Source organism: Miscanthus floridulus, chromosome 1, assembly GCF_019320115.1.
Source record: "Miscanthus floridulus cultivar M001 chromosome 1, ASM1932011v1, whole genome shotgun sequence".
Taxonomy (NCBI): domain Eukaryota; kingdom Viridiplantae; phylum Streptophyta; class Magnoliopsida; order Poales; family Poaceae; genus Miscanthus; species Miscanthus floridulus.
Window position 1 is genome coordinate 204,279,111 of NC_089580.1, and position 25,575 is coordinate 204,304,685.

A 25,575-nucleotide genomic window follows, 5' to 3' on the forward strand; every position below is an offset into this window, starting at 1 on the left:
TGGCAGATGCGTTTGTTGCCTTGTTGACCCGGAATTGTGAATACCTGTCACGTGCGGGAACAGGTGACAATGGGCATCTTTAAGTTTTGGTTTTTATATCCAGCTTTCACGGGGATTTGGAAGCCTTTCGTGTTATCTAAAACATATGATCGTTCTCGTTGGCTTCTGTTGAGAACTTTAGAGAAGAAATGAAAAACGTGGAGCTGCCAATATTCAGCTGCGTACTCTGCGCTGACGGTTGTGATCAAATTGTTGAACATCTACTACACTGCACAAAGAGTGCTAGAGTCCTCTTATGGGCTGTTTGGATCCATTCATTTTAGAGGAATTGGAATCTACTTAATGTATTAGACTATTTTGCTTGGAATTTGACATTCCACAACTTTTCGAAGCTCACAAAAATAAGCCTATCTCAAATTCACAGGGTGGGAGATGGAAATGGATTCTATAGATTATCATGCTATATTTCTATTCTCCAACTTATAGCACACTCTTCAAGTCACTTTCCTACAATAGAAATACAACATATAAAGTATGTCCCTTGTATGGCTAACAATAATATACAAATATATTTCATATACAACTATATTAGCTTAATTAATCTATGAATAAATTATAATTATTAGAACAAATTCAATTTCAAGGATCGAAACGGGCCAAGAGAAGAAATGAAAAATGTGGAGCTGCCAATCTTCAGCTGCATACTCGGCTTGAATGTCCCAAAATGTAGTTACCCTTGCCTTTGTTTATGGAGATGCTTATCCTAATGGGTTGGAGCCCATTAGGAAAAAAGATACTTCCCTACCATTGTGCAATCCCTCCGTTCTATAAAAAACATGCATTGTTTCATGATTCGTCTGCAACGTCAAAATCTGATTTGAAACACTACGGTCATCCGCATCTGGGTAGAACGGAGCAGTAGTTGTCAAATTCAAACTTTGTTCAGTGTTCAAAGGATAGAGTTGTCGTGGAACAAGTTTTCTAAAAGTTGAGTACGTTCACTCAATATCCTAGCACAATGCTCACTCCTACATAGGGATGTAAATGGATGGGCTAAGAATATATATCACCGATATTACATTTGTTTCATACTTTTATTCAAATTCGGATTTGAATACATATAATGTCAGCTATGTCGGATAGGATACGGTTGGATATCTACATCATAAATATACGATTTGAGTATTCGCATATGGATACGGTATCGGATGTTGAATATCTGGACTCGGATACGAACAAATCTGCAACTACTCTAAACAGATTCGGTCTTAAATACGGTCGGAAAATATACGTACCGTTACTCCTACGTGCACTCAATCCTTATGAACACCTCCAATTATTAACAAAATCACTACAGATGTCTTGATACCAATCGAACCATTAATATTAAGAGAATAAATAGAGAGCGCACAGCAGAATTGGAAAAGCCAAAATCATATCTGACCAAAAATTGAACAGGTTGATATCCTGTAGTTGATCGATGGTATAGTTGATCAGTGCAAGGAATGACTTGTTTGGATCGTTAAGGGAAGACTAATGCAGCCCATAACTCATCGTGGCGAAACCTGTTTACTTAGGCCACGTTTAGTTCCCAGCCAAATTCTCCAAAAGTGCTACAATAGCTATCACATCGAATCTTGCGATACGTGCATGGAGCATTAAATGTAGACGAAAAAAAACTAATTGCACAGTTTGGTTGGAAATCACGAGACGAACGTTTTTAGCCTAATTAGTCCATGATTGAACACTAATTGTCAAATAAAAACGAAAGTGCTACAGTAGCCAAATTCCCAAATTTCGCCCAACTAAATACAGCCTTACTCCTAGGTTTAAGCTCTAAGGGTCGGCACATGTTCTCAAAATTTGATAAGAAACGACAATGTTTGCTCAATACGTATCAATGTGTTTATCAATAATGAGAAAATTATGATAACTTTATCATTCTCTATAGATGCCGGCTTAGTGGTACTCATAATGGTTGAGCGTGACTATGTTATAAGAGAGAATTATGTAGTTGGCACTGAAACAAATCGGTCTTTCATATTTGACACTAGAAAAATTTGAACTTCCTTAGCTAGCACCAACTTAAAATTTTCTTCTATAAATGGCACCGCCGTCCATTTAATGCACTAACGGTGTTAAGTGACAGCTAAAATAACATGTCTACCCTTCCATGTAGTAGCAACATGTAGTGCCAGATAGGAAAAGACAAACTGAACATGTTGTCAAATAAAGAAAGCATAAATAATCAATAATTTCAAATACTAAGATAAGAACACGAAAAAAATAATAAATAAATTTCAGGCACAAGCTGACGACGTAGATCGTACTGAATTAGGAGTAACTTGGAAAGAGCCTATTCTGCTTTCCCGTCGGCGTGACACCCAAACACTGTCGTCGTCATGGCCGGCGCGCGTGCTAACTCCACAGAGGTGTTGTGCTGCGTCGTCTGCGTGCGTGTACACTGGACAGCGCGCTGCTGGGACCATCGCTTCTCGACCGGATGCTCCCGCACGGCGGTGAGCTCTTCGCCATGCCGGAGGGGTGGGTGCAGATAACCACCATCGGCGGGTACGCCTTCATGCTGCAAATCTTCATCATCGGCGTGAAGACGGACCTAGGCATGATCGTCAAGTCCGGCAAGAAGGCCGTGGCCATCGCCTTCTTCGGCACCATCATGCCGCATCTGGCCATGTACGTTGCCGGCGCCTCGCTCAAGCCGCGCGTGCCAGTGGCGTGGAAGGCCACCTTCATGCTCACCAACCTCAACGTGTGGTGGTCGCTCTCGGTCTTCATCGTCGTGTGCTGCACGCTTGAGGTCCTCAATCTGCTCTCCTCCAAGCTCTGCCCCCTCGCCATGTCCGCTGCGCTCATCGGCGACTTGGCCAACTTCTCCATCGCGGGCGTCACGTCTTACCTCCTGGTGCCCATCCCCTCAGAGAAGATCCAGTCGGGCGGCCCGTTTTGGGAGCCGACGGGCGAGGCCGCCCCGCGGCCTGTGCGGGGGAAGAAGCTGCATGCGCCAGTACGGCCTCTGCCTCCTCCGCGACGTGAGCTGGCCAACGCGAATCTAGGCGAGGGCGCCCCGTTGCCTCCACTACGCCACATCGGGCTACCGGAGGGCGCGGCTGCCCCGACGCACCGCGCCGCGTCGGACCTCCAGCGGGCGCGCACCCCGCGTCCACCGCTGCGCGATCTGCAACCGGTGGCCGCCCCGCATCCTCCACGTGGGGGCACGCGTGGGGCCGTGGGGGCGTGCGTGGCCAGCCCTGGCCGCCGCTGGCCGATCCCTCCTCCGCCTTTGCCTGCGTGACACAGCGTGTGCGAGTAACCGAGGGGCAGGGGTATTTTGGTCTCCCTCGAAACAAACTGACAAGTTGAACACGGTCAACTAACAGATGCCTAGTCAAAATGGACGGTAGTGCCATTTAGAAAAGAAAATTGCAATTTGGTGCTATATAAGAAAGTTCGAATCTTTTAGTGTCAAATATGAAAGACTGATTTGTTTCGATGTCAAATACATAATTCTCTCATGTTATAACTGGGAGTTTGTGTGCATATACACATATGTCATTATCTGTTTTTCTACTATGTTTATAAAAAAAACTCAATGATGTGGATACAGCGAGAGGTCAAGGTTGCGGTGGTTAAGCTTTCGCAAACCTTTTTGGACTAAAAAAACTGGTGGACGTCCTGTGTATTCTCTATTTTCATAGGGTTATGCTAGCGTCCGAACGTTCGAACGCACGCACATGTTCGGATGCCCACGCACCCGCGTGCTGCTGCGCGTGCCCACGATGCTTCACGCCCCGTGCCTGCTGCTGCTGGGTCCACGCATGCTACTGCTACACCTGCACATGAGACCATATGCTTGAGGCCCGCCCAGCTGCATGCGAGAGAGAGAGGGTGTGAGCACAGTACGCCTACCCGTGTTGACTCCGGTTGCATGCTCCACCATGGGGGACCAAGCCAGGTGGTGCAGGGGCACCTGGGTCTGCGTCTGTTGGGCACTGGCCCGCTCTGGCGCTCTGTATGCACGCATGCACTTTGACCAGGGGGTGCTCGGCCATTTGGGCACTAACCACCCGTTGCGTGCACGTCCAACTGTTGGAGCTGGCCCGTTTGATAGAGATAGGCAGCGCTGGATGGGTGCGTGCAGCCGCACCTTCCGCAACATACTGAAACTAGGTGAAACAATTGAAACATGTTTGCAACATATACAACATCTAGATAAAACACTTGCAGCATATGTCTAAAAATAGGTGAAACATTTGGAACATACACTTGCAATATACGTGTATAGCCACTGCAACATATGCAACATCTAGATGAAACGGCTGAAACATTTAGAAAACACACTTGCAACATACATCTAGATGAAACACTTGCAACATAGGTTTGAAACGACTAAAATATTTGAAACATACACTTGCAACACACGTGTATGGCCATTGCAACATATGCAGCACCAGACCTACTTTTACAACATACAGATGAAACATATGCAACATGCGTCTGAAATGCATGAAATATACGGTTCCAACACGTGCTCATCTACTTGTTGCCGTCCAATGAAGATTGACGCTAGGCACGAGACGTGGGCAGCGCGCTGCGCGAGGCGTGGACGGTGTGAGGCACGGGCGAGTGTGCGCGGCATGAGGCGCGAAGCGCGGGACGCACGTGGCGCGAGGCGGGTCTTGTGCAACCGTGCAAGGTGCGAGGTGCAGAGGTGCACGACACGAGGCGGGAGGTGCAGGTGCGCGCGACACGAGGCGAGTTCGGTGCGACCATGTGAGGCGCGAGACGGGAGACGAGGGGGGCGTGGCACGAGACGAGTCCGGTGCGACCGTGCGAGGCGCGAGGCGCGAGGCGCAAGGGCGCACGGCGCAAGGCGAGAGGCGCAGGGTCGCGCGGTGCGAGACGGGTCCATCCTGTCCGGACAGACGTCCAGGCCGATTTTTATATGGAATTAATCGCCAACGGCATTGCCTTGTGAAAGCAAAACATGGAACTTCAAAGTTGTGCTGCTGTCTAAGATTATTGCTGAAAACTTGTTCCATGTTTTACACTTTGTTTAAAGGGGTTTCGTGGTTTTACCTAACAGCTGTACTACTTTTTGCCGCCTTGGAAATTTCAGTTCATCAATGGGTCAATGACGCACCTGATGATTAAAAGGGAAAACAAAGCGAGTCTTTCCGATGGGTCAACACTCAACAGGAGGGAGCAGGTTTTCCGGACGCCTAGTAATCTTGATGATCCAGCGTACTATTGACCAAAGAGAAAAGATGACTTTGACTTGTTCTTTCCAGAAAACTGGAATTTATGGCCTTCTGCACATAGTCGAAGTCAGAGCCTGTTAGAGGCGCATGCTAGTGAGTAGTGACACCGTGTTTCGTCAGCAATTCAGAAAGACCGTCCTCCCGGCCCGGCCCAAGCACTTCAAAATCAGAAGCCTACATTTCAGGGCCAGTTCTTGGCCCAACAAGATTAGTGCGGTACTTGTCTATTTTTCCTTTTCTTCTTTTGATTGACACTAAGTATATGACATGTGACTTCGGCACTACTGCTCGGGAGGAGGAATATATTAGTTTGGAAGGTCAAGTAGTGCATAGGAAGGATACCTTTCGATATTTAGGATCAATGCTATAGAGAGACGGGGATATTGATGAAGATGTTAGCTATAGAATCAAAGCAGGGTGGATGAAGTGGCGCCAAGCATCTGGTGTCCTATGTGACAAAATGGTACCACAGAAGTTAAAAGACAAGTTTTATAGGACGACGATTAGACCTGCTATGTTGTATGGTGCAGAATATTGGCCTACGAAAAGACGACATGTTCAACAGATAAGTGTCGCGGAAATACGTATGTTGCGTTGGATTTACGGTCATACAAGAAGGAATGGAGTTCGGAACGATGACATACGTGATAGATTAGGGGTAGCACCAATTGAAGAAAAGCTTGTCCAACACTAGTTGAGATGGTTTGGACATGTCCAACGGAGATCTCCAGGGGCACCGGTGCGTAGTGGAATCCTAAGCCGGGATAGTAACGTGAAGAGAGGCAGAGGAAGACCGAAGTTGACTTAGGTAGAGGCAATAAAAGGAGACTTGAAATGATGGAATATACCCAAAGACTTAGCCTTAGATAGGAGTGCTTGAAAAACAGCTATTCACGTGCCTGAACCTTGATTACTTTTGTTGGGTTTCAACTCTAGTCTACCTTAACTTGTTTTGGATTTAAAGGCTTTGTTGTCGTTGTTGGTGTTGTTCTTTTGATTGACAAAGTTAATCATCAGAGTAGGTCGTCCTCTTATATATAAGGAAAAAAATAGAGTAGCTGCCAAGGGAGTCAGGAGTAGAATAGAACTGTATATATTATACAGAAAAAGGGTACAATTTGATTGGTACAGAAAACTTGACAGGGGACATGCTGGACGACTGAAATACTGAAAGCAGCAGCGACTCAACATCAATATGGACATGGATGTTTTCAATTCCATCTTGAAAGATACTGTACACCGGTTACATTGGCCGTCCAAAATCCTATCGCCTATTTCGTCCAATCGTCCCTTTTTTTTCCGATCCCTACCCTACGAGCCGTCGTCGATCAGTCATCTCACACAGACGCTCCGTATGTCGTCGTCGTTATCCTGTCTTATGCAGGCTAGGACATGCATCGATCAGAATTCACAATCTGACCGATGTGAAACCGGTGAAAGCAACGCAAATAAAACAGGGCAACGATCTTTAGGTGTTGTCAAACTAGTGGTTGACTTGCATGCGCTTAATCCGCTCATCGATCAAGTCGCATATGCATGTGTCAATCCGTCAAAAAGCAGCGGCACCAATCGATCGCAATCATATGGTTTGGATGAATTGACGGTACGAGTGATGATGAGCTAGCTAGGCTACCTTCGAATAATGTCCGTGTCTGATTAGCAGTAGCTAGCTTGGACAATGCAAAGAGATGCTGGACAGCTAGCTGGAGCATCCGTCGGCATGCAGGCCTATAGCACGCAGCCATGCTTGCCGAGCGAGCGGCGCGCGGCAAATTAGAGGCGTCGCGCGCACGTCGTAGTAACCGAATGGCATGCACACACGGCCGGTCGCGGCGCACCAACAGCCGCTAGCTAGCTAGCTAGTACTGGATGGATGGTGGCCATGCATGCGCATGAGGCGTCGTCATCGTCTCGTCGATCAATGGTTGTTGGAGCTATAGCTGAGGAGGATTTATCGGCAAATGTATGCAGCCATGTGCCCATGTCGTCGCGTCGGCGTCGCCCCGCGCCCAGCTAGCGGGTAGTGAGCGAGCGGGCGAGCGAGGTGGTGTAGCGCGAAAGGCGCGGTGTCGGCGAGTGTCCCCCGGGGATCGCACATACATGATGGCCGCGTGAACCGGGGCATGTGAGGCCGCTGTCTGTCGAGCTGGGTGTCGCTGCCGCACTGTGCGTGCGTCGTCTCCGTGCCCCGCCGATGGCGACGCCGCCCGCGCCCGGCCTCTCTCAGCTTGCATTGCTTGCAGGTTACAACTCACACGCATATTATTCATTCGCATACGCTCCATCTGGTGGTGCCACCAATGCCGGCCTCCTGGTTCCTTTGTTTCGTAGTACTCCTCTAGCTAGCTTTTGCATGCATGAACAGTTCGTCTCATCGTAGCGAACTGTATACGTACCTGTGCTGTAAAGCACCGGCACGTTGAGACAGCAGCTGCCCAGAGCGGCAGAGCGAGTGTGCACGGCTGGTAGGGGAGCATTATTTGCATGCAGTGCAACACGCGTAGTCACGTACTCGCATACACGCATATTCTTCAGCAGTGTTTGTTCCCCAAAAAAGCTACCTGTGTCTCGTCTAGAAGTGTGACTTTTTTTTTGCATTAGAGGTGTGACTTAGCCCGTGCCGTGCTAGTACCACCCGTCTAAAATCTTATTTGAATACAGTCGAATTTGTATCAATTCACATGTATTAGGTGGATTGGAGTGAAACCTGAACTGGATTTAGGTGAATCCAACAACATTAAACAAGATCTAAAGGCGGAACTTAGGTTGTTCTATGTTAACATAATCTAGTGCTCTCGTGCGTCGAGCCACCCTAGATGATGGCACGAACAATCCTAAACACGGTAGGACCCTCGTGTTCGTGTCATGCCAGCATGACCTAAAATTCTCTAGGTTGTGCCGTGCTTTGGGCCTTGCCAAAAGGTCGTACCATGACCCACACTCAAATGACACAACCTAAGTCACAACACCTTGAGAAATTAGTTCAACTCAACCCAACCCCCTTCACCCCTCAAACCAAACACACACATTAGTAAACTAGTAAAGCCCTGGGGCCGGATGGGATCGACCTCGGCGTGTTCCGTGCTCCATCCGGTGCCGTCGTCGGTGGCCGTGGATATAGTCAAGTGACCTACATGTTGGCTTCAGCTTTACAAAAGGAGATGGATGTATATTTGTGGTGCTCCGGCCTCCCGGCGGGGCCGACCAGCCGCTGCATGCTGGGGGTGATCATGATCCCGAGACGACGACAGAGAAGAGAAGAAACACTCGATCCGAAGGACAAGGATCTCTCTGCTGCATGCTACCCCTGCATATCCGTCCCGTACGTACATACCACTGTGGCTCACCGCTGGCGTCGTAACAAGACATCACGCACGTGCAAACGATCGGGCCATACCCATACTACATGCCTGTCGGTGGGGCTGGACGACGGATCTCGTTTCACGTCAAGGCCGTACGTGCACATGTACAGCTGACTGATCGGTCGTTTTGCTTGGATCGATGCTAGCACAACTGCACAAGATGGAGGTACAGGGTAGCTAGCATAGCAGTGCGCGCGATTATTGACAGTGTGGTCACCGAATGAAGCTGGGCCAGAGGCCAGCTAACTTTTTTTTTTGTCCTAGGCCTTGTTTAGATTACCCCAAAATTCCAAGTTTTTTCACTCTCTCTCCATCACATCAATTTTTAGCCACTTGCATGGAGCATTAAATGTAGGTAAAAAAAAAACTAATTGCACAGTTTAGTTGGAAATCACGAGATGAATCTTTTGAACTTAGTTGGTCCACGATTGGACAATATTTACCAAATAAGACGAAAGTGCTACTATTCATCGGGTTGAAATTTTTCTCAATCTAAACAAGGCCCTAGGATGTTTTATTCCGCCACGCGGCCCACGGGCGTACTACTAGTAGATACTAGATGCAGGCACGGCGACGACTCGCGCGGCCGGGCGCCGCTACTGACTTTTTACTGAGCTGATGACGATTCAGGACCAGCAGCCTGCAGGTCGCGGCTAGCGGTCCGCGCACTCCGGCGACGCGCGCGCGCGCGCGCGAGTCGCGATGGAAGATTCGTGCATACGTTTCCGCCGAGACTGCCGGGGGCTTCCGCTCCGGGCGTCCATTCGAACCAAGGAAATAACCGGATCGCCCGGGCCGGTGGGAATGGCCCGCCCGACGATCGGCTCGATCCGAGAGGATCCTGCCGGGCTGGGGAGTCAACAGGCCCGTGCTTACGCGCGCGGCCACGAACGCCACACCAGCAGGCAAGTTGGCGCGCTCCGGCGGTCGCCGTCGCGCGCGGGCCCTGCTGGATCGGCCACGTCTTGATCCAGCGAGCGTCGTCAAGCCGATCGGGCCGGCTGCTGTCGCTCGCTCGCTCGCTCGTCGCTCCCATCTTGTTGGGGACGGGGACGGTCGTCGCGCGGAAAAAATCTGCGGCGCGGCGGGCGCGACGTACGAGTCCGTCAGCGATATAATTCTGGGAGGAGAGAAAGAAAAAACGAGCAATGATTAAAGGGCATGCTAAACAAGCTTTCGTGATTATTTGTGGAAGCAGCTGTGTACGTAGAGCGACCTGTTCTACGCTCGGTTTCCCCCTTCATCTCTCTCTCTAATAGTGACGACATTACTAGGTTATTGGTACTGTCGGATATCTATATACCCGGTATCCGAGCCAAATGATTGATGAGCGTCACGTTGTCTCATCCGATGGTTAAGGACGCAACTGCGGCCTCGTCCGACTCCCAGGGGCTGGGCCACGCCTCGTCCGACTCCGAGGACAAGGTTTCCGCCTCGTCCGACCCTAAAGAAGTTTTCCGCCTCGTCCGACTCCTAGGAAGGTTTCCGCCTCTGAGGACGAGGTCTCCGCCTCGTCCGACTCCAAGGCATGGGCTCCGACTCCGAGGACAAGGTCTCCGCCTTGTCCGACCCCAAGGGGTGGGCTGCGACTCCTCCGACCCTAGGGCCCTGTCCCACGGGGAGGGCTCTGCCTCGTCCGACCCCTGAGGGTCGGATTACGACTCGCTCGGCCCCCCGGGCGATATTTCCGCCTCGCTCGTTCCCTGGGGGTCGAATTTGCTATCGAACAAAAGCAGTGGCCCCAGGGTGGGACCCGAACTGCTTCAACCACTATGGCGTGGAGGTGCACGCCCAGGAGCACGTCTCGGGCGCGTCCTGATGCGACTAGCGGTCGCATCAGGCCATGCTGGGAGACTCACATCGCCCACCTCATCAACAGGCCAGCACTGCGCTGCCAACTCCTTGCCTGACCACCGTCCAACGTCAGTCAACTGACATCAGTTGACTGGCACTGTATCGCCATCTCCCCAGATGACCTCTATTAGGGGACCCTTTGATCATTCCGTCTGCTCGGATGGGATGGAAGACAAGAACGACGCACGACACACCGCTGCCACCACGATCTACAGGATCAGTGGGACCCACGCGAAGAGGAGGACGTCACACCTCTGGGAGCCTTGTTTCTCTTTCTTTTTTTCCCTCTTCCCTTCCGTCGTAATCCCTACTTTCCCTTGGCCTATAAAAGGGAAAGTAGGGCATGCCACTGGGGGGCATCGCACATCGCACCACAAGAGATCAATCGACCAATAGATTGAGCAGTAGAAGCATCAAGCAATCGAACCACAAAGACTTGGGAGCTCCTCCCTCTCTCGCCAGTTTATAACCCCCTACTACAAACTCAGTGCTAGTAACACGAGCAGCCCAAAACTGGACGTAGGGACATTCGGCTCGAGCCAGTATAATCCTTGTGTTCTCTTAGCACACCATCTGAGCCAGACGCGCAATATACAAATTTACTCGTTGGTGTTTGTTCGAAACACCGATAGTTGGTGCGTCAGGTAGGGGCTCTTTGCGCGTCACGTCGACAACACAAGGCTTCGGATGGCCAATCACGACATCAGCTGGGTCTCAGGCGCACACGTGCTCTTCGGGGACCTGGACTTCATCGTCACGGCAGAGGGAGAGCTGGCGCGAGCGCCCGTCGTCGTTCATTCCCTCCATTCCGCCAGCCTCAACGCGATCACCGAGGTGCTCGAGGAGTTACGACTGCATCCGTCGGAGGCCCGCACCCCCGGGAGCGGCCAACTCCTCGACTTCGACTACGGGAGGTTGGAGCTTCAGGTCGGCGTCTTTCTAGGACCCCAGCCATCCCGGGAGGGCCTGCGCCACCTCACCTTCTCATTCGCCAATGTCATGGCGCAGCTTATTGGGGGAGAGCTACTCTCCCTGGAATACCTCATCCGGAGCGCCCCGACGGTGCTCCCGTTCGGTCTCCGCAACGCCGCAGAGACCGTTGGCCACGTTGAGGTGCAACGAATGACTCCATCCCCCGTGAACGATAAGTTCGTGGGGGGTGATCGAACACGTCGTGGAGTCTTTCCATGACCTCCTTGCAGAGGAGCCGGAGTCGACCTCTGGCTCTGACTCCAGCAGGGGGAGCCATCACCCCTCTCGTGAATGCTTCATGTCAGGTACCCCCGAGGGACACGTTGAAAGCATCCACGAGGAGGAGGCTACCTCAACGAACGACCTCGATGATGAGGTCGAGGGAGATATAGGAGCCCCACCCCGCCTACAGGTGGAGCAGCTGAAGGCCTGACACCTAGAGCTTGAGGAAGCGTGACTCCAGCTCGAGCAGGAACGCGTGGAGCTCGATTGCAAGATTGAGCGCCACAGAGACAGGGGGCGCATGCGCCGTGGCCCATGACGTGAACCGAAGGATCGTTGAGGATGATCAAGCGCTCTCGCACTTCGCCCGGGTAAGCCAGAACATCGCTGCGCAGTAGGACGAGAGCTCGTTGTCTCTGTGACAGGAGCCCGACGCCAGCCAGCGCACACCCTCAGTGTGACCCGACAAGGACGCATCAGTCCACCAGGCGTCGCACGGTGGCAGGCCACACATCATGGTTCTAGTGCAGGAGCGTCTTGGCTGCAACCGTGACGCGCGCGGCACCCTTGACGCCCACCGGCATATCCGCAACGATGCGGGGGAGGGGGCTAGCCGCGGTTACCACCCTCGATGGGGCAGACCCTATGACCGCGAGGATGACCGGAGTCATAGCCCCAAACCAATGGGGTCCCAGGCCTTCGGTAGGCATATCCTCAAGGCGACGTTCCTGCCCCGATACCGCCCGCCGACTAACGTTCCGAAATACTCCGAGGAAACAAACCCCGGTTTGTGGCTCAAGGACTACTGACTCACCTGTCGGGCCAGTAGTGCGGTCAGTGATGACTTCATCATCCGTAATCTCCCCATGTTCCTAGCCAACTCGGCGCGAACATGGCTGGAGCATCTTCCGCCCAACTGCGTTCAGAGTTGGGCGGACCTAAAACAAATCTTCGTGGGGAACTTCCAGGGCACTTATGCATGCCCTGGGAACCCCTAGGACTTGAAGAACTGCCAACAGAAGTCGGGAGAGACTCTCCACGATTACATCCGACGCTTCTCCTGACAGTACAATGAGCTCCCCAATGTCACCTATGCCGACGTCATCGGAGCCTTCCTATCTGGGACCACCTACTTGTCCCTGGTCCATAAGTTGGGACGTAGGGGCCCAAAGAATACCAAAGAACTCCTCGACATCATGACCAGCCATGCTTCCAGCGAGGAGGCGGTTGGAGCAATTTTCGATCGCTCTAGAGGCAGGGCGAAGCGGGACAAGGACGCCGACAAAGGCCCCTCCGACCATTCAAATAAGAAGAAGAACTAGAAAGGGCGTGGTGCTCACTCGTGGTGCCGGCCGAGGGCACCCTTGATCACTTCGACAAGTTGCTGAGGAGCCATGCCCAAACCACGCCTTCCCCGTCAAACACATGTACAAGGACTGCTCCCTCATGAAGCATTTCTTCACCGGCGGCTCTAAGAAATGGGAGCAGAAGAAGAAGCCTATGGCAGAACCGATGACGTCGTAGAGAAGGATGGCGGCTTTCTGTTGCTGGATGGCTACCTCATGATCTTTGGTGGGTCGGAGGCATATGGCTCCAAGCGCCGATAGAAGCTCGCACGCCGAGAGTTCTATGAAGCTGCGCCTGCCACGCCTGCTTTCCTCAAGTGGCCAGGGTCTCGCATAACCTTTGATCGATCCAACCACCCGGATAGCATCACATGCCTAGGCAGGTACCCGCTCGTGGTCGACCCTATCGTCGGCACGAAGCGGCTCACCAAGGTACTGATGGATGGAGGCAGTGGCCTCAACATCATGTACGCTAAGACGCTCAACGCTATGGGCATCGACCGAGCACGCATCCGACCGACCGGAGCGCCGTTCCACGGCATCATGCCGGGAAAGCAAGCCATGCCACTTGGGTAGATCGATCTACCCATCACCTTTAGGTCTTCATCCAACTATAGGACAGAGACCCTCACCTTCGAAGTGTTAGGATTCCACAGAACCTACCACGCCATCTTGGGATGACCATGCTACGCGAAGTTCATGGCTGTCCTCAACTACACCTACTTCAAGCTCAAGATGCCGGGCCTAAGCAGGGTCATCACCATCGACACTTCTTTCCAGAGGGCCTACGAGTGTGAGGTCGAGAGCTGTGAGCTCGCTTTAGCAACCCTTGCTTCCGAGGAGCTCGCAGCCATCGGGAAGGACATCGCTAAAGGAGCGTCCGACGCAAAGCGGGCGATTGGATCCTTTGGGCCTATAGAGAATGTCAAGGAGGTCCTCGTCGATCCCGACAACTTCGCCAACAAGATGGTACGCATCAGCACCACCCTCTCCCCCAAGTAGGAAGGTGCGCTCATTGACTTCCTCCACGCCAATCGAGATATCTTTGCGTGGAAACTCTTGGATATACCGAGAATTTTGAGGGAAGTCACCGAGCATGCCTTGAAGATCAGGTCGGGTTCTAGGCCAGTCAAACAACGCCTATGCCGCTTCAACAAGGAAAAGCAGAGGCTCATCGGCGAGGAAATCGCTAAGCTCTTGGGGGCTGGATTCATCAAAGAAGTATACTACCCAGAGTGGTTGTCCAATCTTGTTCTAGTAGAAAATTTAAAGTGGGAAATGAGAATGTGTGTTGACTACACGAGCCTCAATAAGGCATGCCCGAAGGATTCATTTCCTTTGCCACACATAGATCAGGTAGTTGACTCGACCTCGGGGTGCGAAACCCTATGCTTCCTTGATGCATACTCTGGGTACCATCAGATCACGATGAAAGAGTCCGACCAGCTCATGACCTCTTTCATCACATCGTTCGGATCATTCTGCTACGTTATGATGCCGTTCGGACTCAAGAACGCCGAAGCTACATACCAATGTTGCATGATCAAATGCTTTGGAGAACTCATCGGGTGGACCATTGAGGCTTACGTGGACAACATCATAGTCAACTCCAAGTAGACCGACTAGCTCGTGGCCAACCTAGAGCAGACCTCTAGGAAGCTCCAAGAGAATGGCATCAAGCTCAACCCTGAGAAATGCGTCTTTGGGGTCCCAAGGGCATGCTGCTCAGATTCATCGTCTCCGAGAGTGGCATCAAAGCCAACCCGTTAAAAATCTCAGCCATCATAAAGATGGGCCTGATTCCAAACCTGCAGGGAGTTCAAAAGGTTATCGGGTGCCTCATAGTGCTTAGTCGCTTCATTTCGTGCCTCGGTGAATGGGGGCTCCCCCTTTACCGGCTCCTGAAGAAAACCAACCGATTCACGTGGATGCCTGAGTGATACGATGCGAGGTCTCGATCTTCACGACGTAGGATCAATCACCAGATAACTAGCTGAAGAACAGCTGGATAACTTGCTGCTGGCAGCGATAACTAGTGCAACCTAGCAAATAAAACTCGAAGCCAACCACCATCTTTAATCGGCAACCTGAATCGAGGATTTGCCCAACCACACTCTCAAGAAACCAACCAACACAACCTATAATCAATCAAGGTAAACCTCGAAGGGAGTAGGAGGACCAATTGGGAGCGGATGAAGCCACCGCTTCTGTAAATCCCATGAAGGAAATCATAAGAGCAAAGGGGTAGAGATCACTCTCAATATTTGTTAGCACACAGCTAAACAAAGAGGGGTTCTGTATTTCGATTATCAAAAGTCTTTTTTTTGCTTAGGAGTACATGGATATTTATACTAGGAACAACGCTCCTAGATAGGTATAAACACGAAAAGGAAAAGAAAGGGTAGGCTATGTGAACAAGCTTCCACGAAATGAATTTCTGAGTAGTTTCTGCGTGGTTGTTGGTCTTCTGTGCGGTCTTCAGTGTTTTGGCAATAACTCCATCTTGAAAAATCCAAATGACATGTTGTTGGTTGCGTTGGAAAGATAACTTGATAATATTTCACAACATGTATAGCATGCACCACGAAACATTGTAGAATGGTACAGTTTAATATGAGAAGTTGTACCAATACCATGTCCTGAGAAGACTGTTAACCCTCTGAGCAGTCTGCACTAAAACTGGTTGGATCTGCACTAAAACTAGTTGGATCTAGTCGGCCTTGAAGAATTAGAAACTAGATTTCACAAGCTTTCCAAAAAGTCCTCATTGACCTCCATAGCCTTCGGGAATAAAAAGTTATGATATTTTCTTCTTGACAGATCTGTCAATTTCAAGAGGTTTGACCAGTATGTACTAAGCTGGTCGGATTTCATTAGTTAGAAGTCCAAACTGGTTGGCGTTAGCATCATTGGAAAGCAGACTCGACAAGCTTTCCAAAATGTGCTCATTCACCTTCATAGCCTCTGGAAATCAAAAGTTATGAATATTTCTTTCCGACTGTTCTGTAGGACTGGCCTGGTTCGAGTGTGGTTCTGCTCTGTAGTCATCGCCTTGTGTGTTCTTGCCATTCTTCTTGGTGAACCTGAGCAACAACAATATGCACGACTTAGGCAGTATATAATTCTCATTAATATTAAATTGAACTTCATAAAGTAGCGCGTTCACCTCTTGTTGTAGCTTTTTTGCTCGACTACGTGTAATCGGGCCACTAAAGGCTTGGGCTAGTGTCGATGTAGACGATACTTGAGTTGGTGTTACTTGAATTGGAGGTTGTAACATGTTGGTTGATGGCATGGTCATATCACTGAGGCTCAGGAGGCGCTTGACAAGCTCAAAGTGCTCCTGACAAAGGCCCCAATTCTAGTCCTGCCGACTAAGGGAGAGCCGCTCATACTCTACGTCGCAGCTACGACTCAGGTGGTCAGCGCCACCTTGGTTGTAGATCGGGGAAAAGAGGGACACACCATCAAAGTACAGCGCCCCATGTACTTCATTAGCAAAGTCTTGTCTGACTCTAAGACACGTTACCCCCTGATCCAGAAGCTCCTATACGCCATCCTGGTCACCAAGAGGAAGCTGCGCCACTACTTCGACTCACACCAGGTGACCATTGTGTCATCTTTCCCCCTCGGTGAGGTTATCTAGAACTAGGAGGCCATGGGGAGAATCGCGAAATGGGCGCTCAAGCTGATGGATTAGGGCATCACATACGCCCCACGAACGGCCATCAAGTCTCACATACTATCTAACTTCGTGGCCGAATGGACCGAGATCTAGATGCCACCGACGGCCGTCAATCAGGAGTACTGGACGATGTACTTTAATGGATCACTGATGAAGAAGGGCACCGGGTTGGGCTAGTTTTCGTTTCCCCCTTGGGGTGTGTGGGGGTATTAACCCCTATACCCATACAACTAGGCTTGGGCCAGTTCGGACCAGGGGGTCTGGCCCACTAGAAGACGACGCGCGGCCCGGCTAATCTGCTCGGAGTCCCACGCAAGGAATCAAGGCAGACTTGGAGATCAAGCAAGATCCTGGTCGGTTAGAATAGGAATCCTTATCCGGCCACCTATGGTAATTGTAACTGGTTAGGATTAGTTTTCAGATCTGTAACCCTACCCCCCAGACTATATAAGGTGGGCAGGGGAGCCCTCTCAAAAACATCTTATTGACATACATCAATACAATCAGACGTAGGACGTAGGTATTACGCCTTCACGGCAGCCGAACCTGGATAAAACCTCGTGTCTGTCTTGCGTCACCATCTCGTTCGTAGCTTGCACACCTATCTGCCGATAATCTACTACCTTGGGCATACCCCTAGGTAGACTGCCGACCATATTTCGTCAACAGTAGCACGCCAGATAGGGGGTGTGCATACTGCTCCCTAGAAGAACAAGATGGTCATCATCCCCAGTTCCATGGCTACACCGAACGGCCTCACGTTCACCATCGGCCAGATCACCAGGACCACTAGCTCCGGCAACTTCATCGCCATGACCATGGAGGAGGCACGGATCCAATCTGCGTCGACCACTGCTTCACCGGCATCAACTACGACTCCGACCACATTGGACCTAGCTTCGGCCAGACCAGCATCGTCTTCAGCCACGTCGACAACCCGTCGTTTGCTTCCTTGCTACAAAGGGAGGCAGATCGACAACACCGACCTGCTCGACTCCATCGATTAGGTCGGCACCAAGCTTGCTGAAACCCTAGCTCTAGTAGATTTGATTCAAAATCAACCTACCAAGCAGGTAACCACTACCCACAACAGATCTACCCGACCAGCTCGGGCTAGTCATCCTGCACGACTCGGTATGGATCTCATGGTCACGTCTAATCCTAAAGGGTGCTCTGTTTGTCACCGACCAGCCCCCGCGACGGGTCTCTGGCTCTCTGAGTGCGAAGCCTCGATGGAGAACTACCAGGCTCAGCCTTACAGCCTACGAAATACTGCTTCCAACTACGTGCATCATATACAACGCTGCTCGGATCTATGTTCTATACATCGACCTCGGCCAAAGCCACGCAACTTTGTCAACATGGTTAGGATCGAGGAGTATCAAGAAGGGTCGGTCCACACAGTTCAAGAGGGTGGTTCAAGCTCCCCGTCCAGCATCGCATCTATTGGCTCCATCCACATTGAGCTCCAGCGTCGTGACAATGAAGAAGTTGAATACGATCTGGATATCCCAGACCACGCCCTGGGTTTCCCACAATTCCCATCTTTCCCACCAAGGCGAGGAGACTTGATCAATGTCGTTAGTAATGATGAACCACCGGTAGTTGGTGAAATAGAACAAGAAAGGCTAGCACACGAAGCACGCAATATTGACCGGTTTAATCGCATACAAGCCGAAGCCGAGGCAGAAGAAGAGACGTGACGCATAAGGTTCCAGCCACGCGATCTCAACAACGCCTTTGATAGGATAGGGGAAAAGTAGGTCTTCAGGACTCCAAGCGCCAACATAGCTGTTGCTATGGCGACAATGCAATGACTACCCAATACCCTGGAAATCTAGGCAATTCGTGATGATGTACAAGCCTACCTGACGGCTGCTATAGCCCAGACCGTAGAGATTGCTAACCAAGCTCGGGCTCCGACCATCTCAGTCGAATCAAGCCGTAGTCGCTAGTACTCAAGTCATCCACAGTCACCCAACCAACGTGGCTCACACAACAACGACCCATCAGACAACCGTCATGGCAGAAACGGTGGTCATGATGGTGGTCGGTATGACAACCGCCACAACAACTGGGACGATAATCGACGAGACAACCGCGACAATCGCCGTGATAACCATGGTCACAGGGTCAGCCAGGGTGGCAATCGGGATCGCCGTGATGGCAATAACGATCTCCGCCATTCCCTCGGAGAACGCGATCTGCGTGATCGCATTAACCAAAGAGCCAACGATCGTGCATCCCATGAAAGCTATCACCGTATGGAATATGATACGATGGCAAGTTTACTCCTCACCATCGCCAAGTCATATGGCCCAAAAACTTCAAGCTCAAAAAACTCCAGAAGTTCGACGGCAAGGAGAACCCCGAGTTATGGGTCATGCTCTATGAAACCGCGTGCAGATCAGCCATGGCTGATGAGCACGTCATGTCTAATTACTTCCTAGTTGCCGTCGGCCATGCAGGCCACCAATGGCTGGTCAGCTTGCCGGCAAACTACTTTGATTCTTGGCAAGAGCTCAAGCAAGCATTCATCGACAACTTCATTGCTACTTGTGAACAACCCGGCAACAAATATGATCTGTAGCGGATTCGAGATCGCAAAGATGAGCCACTGCGCGAGTACGTCCGACGCTTCTCGGAGATGCGCATCAAGGTCCCGTCAATCTCCGACAACGAGGCAATCAAAGCTTTCATCACTGGTCTCTGCTTCCACGATGCCCTAAGGGATAAGCTCCTCTGCAAAAGACCTGAATCAGTCATAGCGCTCCTAGCCACTGCTAAAAAATATGCAGATGCTGACGACGCTAGAAAAATAATCATCAAAGAAGCAGCAAGGGTTCCACGCTCCGACCACCCCCACACCATGACGACTACCGCGGCAACTATGGTCGAAACGACAATTTTGATCACCACAGCCAGCGCAACGATCCCCGCGACCACCACGACCAGCGTAATCATCAGCGTAATCGCCGTGACGATTACAGGGGAAAGCGTGCTTGGGAAGATGACGGCGAAGTCAACACCGTTAAAAAAGGTGGCGGACATCGCAACTACGAAGAAGACTACGCCAAAGCATTGAAAGGACCCTGCCAGCTCCATCCCAAGTCAAACCATACCATGGAGAATTGTCGTGTTCTCAAATCTATCTACACGCGCCAACAGGCTCCGGATACATCCGACAAGCCTAACAACGCAGGGGAGCAGCGTAACGAGGACAACGACGATGAAGACGTAGATCCCCATCACAAGTACATCAAGCCAACCGACCTTGTCCACACCATCATTGGGGGTAGAGTATCCATCGAGACCAAACAAGAATGCAAGCTACTCGCCCACGCTTGCTTGAACGTGGCCAATGCTGACAACCTCATCGCCGATCCGTGGCTCCCTCCTTGGTCTCACCGCAAGATCTCCTTCAGCAGAAAGGACCAATGGGCTGCAATACCTGAGCCCGGGCATTTTCCCCTTGTTCTCGATCCTTGTATCAACAAGGTTCAGTTCGATAGAGTGCTGATTAACGGCGGTAGTTCCATCGATATACTATTCAAGAATAGTTTGCCAGCCCTGAAGATAACCCAGGCTGATCTCAAGCCATACGAGGCATAGTTTTGGGGTGTTCTCCCCGGACAGAGCTCCACACCTCTTGGGCAGATCACGCTACTTGTGCAATTTGGTACCCCAGACCACTTTCGCACTGACTACGTCAACTTCATGGTCGCCGACTTCGAAGGCACCTACCATGCTATCCTTGGCCGACCAGCGCTCACCAAGTTCATGGCCATACCCCACTACAGGTATTTGGTGCTCAAGATGCCTACCGAGAAGGGGGTTCTGACTCTCAAAGGCAATGTATACGCAGCTTACACCTGTGAGAATGACAGCTTCAAAATAGCATAGGCTCACGACCTCTCTATTCGCATGGCCAAGACCATGCTCGATGCCAAGCAGACCCCAGCCGACCACCTGGAGATCCCAGAGCTTGAGGCCCCACGCAAGAACATCAAGTCCAAAGAGCACAAAGTGATCCAGTTGGTCGACGGTGATCCTAGCAAAACAGCCCTTATCGGGGCCAACCTGGATCCTAAATAGGAAGACACGCTCGTCAGGTTCTTGAGGAGCAACATGAGTGTGTTCGCATGGAAACCCGCTGACATGCCTGGTATACCTCGGAACTTGATCGAGCACTCCTTAAATGTCGATGGCAAGGCCAAGCCCATCAAGCAGAAGCTACGACGGTTCGCTCGCGACAAAAAGGAGGCTATTAGGGTAGAAGTTACACGGCTTTTGGTAGCCGGATTTATCAAAGACGTGTATCATCCGGAGTGGTTAGCCAACCCGATTCTTGTACGCAAAAAGAATAATGAATGGAGAATGTGCGTTGATTACACTGATCTCAACAAACACTGCCCTAAAGACCCCTTCGGCTTACCTCGCATAGACGAGATCGTAGATTCAACTGCCGGTTGCGAGTTGCTTTCCTTTCTCGATTGCTACTCTGGTTATCACTAGATCGCTCTCAAAAAGGATGACCAGATCAAGACATCCTTCATCATGACCTTTGATGCCTACTGCTACACGACCATGTCGTTCGGGCTCAAGAACACCGGGGCTACCTACCAACGCGCCATACAGGCCTGCCTCAAAGATGAGATAAAAGACCACCTCATCGAGGCTTATGTTGACGATGTAGTTGTTAAAACCAAGGAAGCATACACCCTTGTTGACAACCTAGAACATACCTTTGCAGCCCTTAACACATTCCAATGGAAATTAAACCCAAAGAAGTGCATCTTTGGTGTTCCATCTGGTATATTGCTCGGCAACGTCGTCAGTCACGACGGCATATGCCCTAACCTAGAGAAGGTAAAAGCTGTCTTGGACATGAAGCCACCCAAAAAGGTGAAGGATGTTCAGAAGCTTACTGGATGCATGGCTGCCCTCAGTCATTTCATTTCAAGATTAGGCGAAAAAGGACTACCATTTTCAAGCTGCTCAAAGCATCCGAGAAGTTTGAGTGGTCGGAGGAAGTAGATGCTGCCTTCACACAACTGAAACAATTCCTTACATCACCTTTGGTCCTCACTGTTCCTAGAGAAGACGAAACCCTCCTGCTTTACATCACGGCAACTAATCGAGTGGTCTCCACTGCCATGGTGGCCGAGCGCGATGAGCCTGACCACATCTACAAGGTACAGCGACCAATTTATTTCATTAGTGAGGTGCTCAATGAATCTAATACCAGGTACCCACATATTTAGAAACTGATCTATGCCATACTAATCACATCCCAAAAGTTGAAACACTACTTCGACGGATATCGTGTGGTGGTCATGACTGAGTACCCTTTGGGAGACATCATTCGCAACAAGGATGCAAACGGGCGCATTGTCAAATGGGCAATGGAGCTATGCCCTTTCTCCTTGGAATTTGCAAGCCGTACTACAATCAAGTCTCAGACACTTGTCGATTTCATCGTCGAGTGGACAGACTTAAGCACACCCGCCTCTCAGGGGACCGCTGAGTATTGGAAGATGTACTTCGATGGCTCTCTCAACATCGACGATGCAGGAGCAGGAGTTCTTTTCGTATCACCATCCAAGGAGCAACTCCGATATGTCCTTAGGATTTATTTCTCGGCGTCTAATAATGTCACCGAGTACGAAGCATGCCTACACGGTCTGCGCATTGCGGTCGAGCTCGGTGTCAAGCATCTCTATGTCTACGGAAACTCAGCTCTGGTCATCAACCAACTCAACAAAGATTGGGATACGGCCAGCAAAAAGATGGACGCATACTGCAAAGCGATTAGGAAGCTGGAAGGCAAGTTCTATGGCATCGAGTACACACATGTGGTCCAGGATAAAAATCAAGCAGCAGATGCGCTGTCAAAGTTAGGATCATCCCGAGCCAAAGTCCCACATGGCGTATTTGTTCAAGACCTGCTCATGCCCTCCATCAAAGAAGAAGATCCCGTGGTCGACAAGCCTCTAGACCAGCTATTGGTGGCTACGGTACCAGCGTCAAACACCACCAAACCACCTCCGACCACTAAGGAGCCCAACTGGAGAGTACATTTCATCAAATACCTAACAGATGGCAGCGGTTACACCGATCGGACAGAACATGCTGGGGACTGGACATGATCGGGCCTTTCAAACTAGCCCCTAGAAAATTTACATGCGTCTTTGTGCTGATCGACAAATTCTCCAAGTGGATAGAATACATGCCCCTGGTCAAGTGTAACACCTCGGTTGTTTAAATACAAAAACCGGCCATGTCATCATGTGCACTGCAAATCATTTGGCATTTAGTGAAACTTTTAATATGCATAGACTAAAACAAGTTTAGCTTTATGTGGTATGTGTTGAATTGTATTGTTTGAATCAAGTTTGAAATTGGTTTGAATTTGAATTTTCAAGAAAACCCTGTTTTTCAGTATTTAAATTCTACCCTGAAAACCCAATTCAAAATCTAAGCATATTTTGGGGTTGAGACTAAAAGCAAAAGTGTAGAGCTTGTCAAGTTATACAAAGTTTGTTTTTGGAGTTTTTAAAGTTGTTATGAAAATTTTGTAGTAATTTAAAAAGGCGTAATTCGTTAAATGCCCCCTATTTGATTTCAAAATGTCATTTCAAAATGTAGACCGAATTTGGGGTTGATTATAAAAGCAAAGTTGTAGAACTTTGGATTTTGAACAACTTTTATTTTTGGAGATTTTTAAGTTGTTATACAAATTTGGGAGTAATTCAAATTTGAAAACGAATGGCAATTCTGTAAATCTGGTGAACAGTACCACGACCACCGCCCCACCGCCGGCGTCCTTTCTCTGGTCTTCCAGACGCGCCTGTGGCCGCTCTTGGCTTCGCGCTGGCACGAGCGGGTCACTGTGTGTCGTTCCCTCGCTCTCTTGGCCGCGCTATAAAGCTCTGATGCCGTCGTCGGCTTTCCTTTCTCTCCTCTGTTTCCCGACACCGCCGCCTCAGCTCTGTCGAGCTCCCCTCGCCTCCTCAGCGCAAGCCAGTCTCGGCAAAGTAGTGTTCTAGCTCCATCTCCTCCTTGCAAACCCATCCCACCAACTATGGTTGTCTGAGTCCACCGAGAACCGCCGCTAGCGACCCTTCTTCCTCGCGGCCGGCGACCTCACCCGAAATTCCGTTTCACCACGGCCAGCGTCATCCGGTGAGCCGTTGCCCTTGTTTGTTGTCCCTACAGCTTCGTCTCGATGCTGTGGTGCTTAATCCATTCTTGCTTGGTCATTTTGCCCACTGTAGTCGCCGAAACACCATCGTCGATGAAGTTTGCTCCGCCGTGATCGCTGTCACCGTCGAACCACGTCACCGTAGCTTCTCTAGTCTCGTTCTTTGCTCCAACGTGATCGTGGTGAGCTGCTGAACCTTCCCGTGCCTTTTGTTTGATCTCTACTAGTCTTGATTCGCCGGCGTAGCACCGCCGTGCTGTTACATCCGCCATGGCCGGCGTCAGCCTTGATTCATGCTGTAATAGCTTAAGTTAATGCCTTCAATCGATGCGTCTAGTCATGGTGATTGCTTTGGTACCTTGGTCGTCGCCGTTGGACTCACCATCGGCAAGTTAGCGTCGGTCAGCGCCGTCATCGTCGCGGTCAAAGCCGAAGGTTAGGGATGACAAGTGGGTCCCGTATGTCAGCGACTGTGCAGTTTGAAAATGATTTTTCCTTTTTCAGAATTGAATGAATAGTGTCTATTTTTGTTATTTTTGTGTAGATTTATTTAGAGCTCCAAAAATTATGAAAATTTTTGTGTGACCTCCCTGTGATGAATATTATTTAGGAAAAATATGAAATATTGATTTACAGTACCTCTTGAATGTGATGAAAATTGCTCAATTAATTAATAAATGGATTTACATGATTTTTCTAGGCTCAATTAATTATCCAAAAATTATGAAATTTGTTTTGCCACTTACTTATCATGTGATGAATCTTTACAAAAATTTTGAACTCAATTGGAATAAGTTGATTTATTTCATAATTTTGAATTAAATAATTAATTCATAAAAGCAAATAATAATCTTTAATGATTTAGGTTTTGTTTGGAATTTTGGATTGAGTGATGACCTTGGGTCATTAGTTGGTAATGATCCTTGGCAATTGATATATGTGTTACGAGACGGGTTTAGTTAGCTTGACTTACAACTGTACCGCGAAGGAAAGTTGTATTCGAATTGTTAATTTTTACATCCATCATCGAGCATCATGTTTCGTATCCCGCATCATGTTAAACATGGCATTGTTGCTACGTGTAGTGAACGAAGGTGAACATGTGGTAGTTAATCAAGTTGCAGAGGAGGTTAATCCATCTGTTGAGGTCGGATCGGATACTTGTGGAACGTCGCAGGAACCTAACCTTTCCGTCAACGAAGGCAAGCCCCGGATGCATTTAACCCTACCTTGTGTTTTACAAATTTTATCACTTTCTGCTTTTATATACTGCATTAAGTGATTGGGAGTCAAGTGGAAACCTAATTGGTGCATTACCAACCTTGTTTTTCCGTATCTACCTTGATTACCTGTTTTATTCGTAAATGACTAGTTATGCTTAGTCGGGTGATTACCTGTCACCTGCGAGTTTTAAATGGATCTTTGGTTACTTATGTTATCATGAGATGTGAACATGGAAGTAATAAATCTAGACTGGGTGGACTCGGTGTGTGAGAGCCACAAGACATGGAGGTCTTGTGAGCGGCTTCTTTCTACCTATGTTGATTAAGGTCCGTCCGTTGTTGAATTGCATGAGATGAGACTTTGTAGTACTAACCACATACTCCGGTAAGCCTTAACTTGGCAATTCTATTACGAGAATGGCTAATCG

The 25,575-nt window shown here is 49.8% G+C and overlaps 1 protein-coding gene across 1 annotated transcript; it reads left to right on the plus strand.

Annotated features, from left to right (window-relative positions):
* The first annotated feature begins 13,734 nt into the window (after positions 1-13,734).
* On the plus strand, positions 13,735-14,037 carry LOC136470495 (uncharacterized). Its single transcript, XM_066468329.1, has one exon. The coding sequence runs from the start codon at positions 13,735-13,737 to the stop codon at positions 14,035-14,037; it is 303 nt and encodes a 100-aa protein (XP_066324426.1).
* Positions 14,038-25,575: the final 11,538 nt, after the last annotated feature.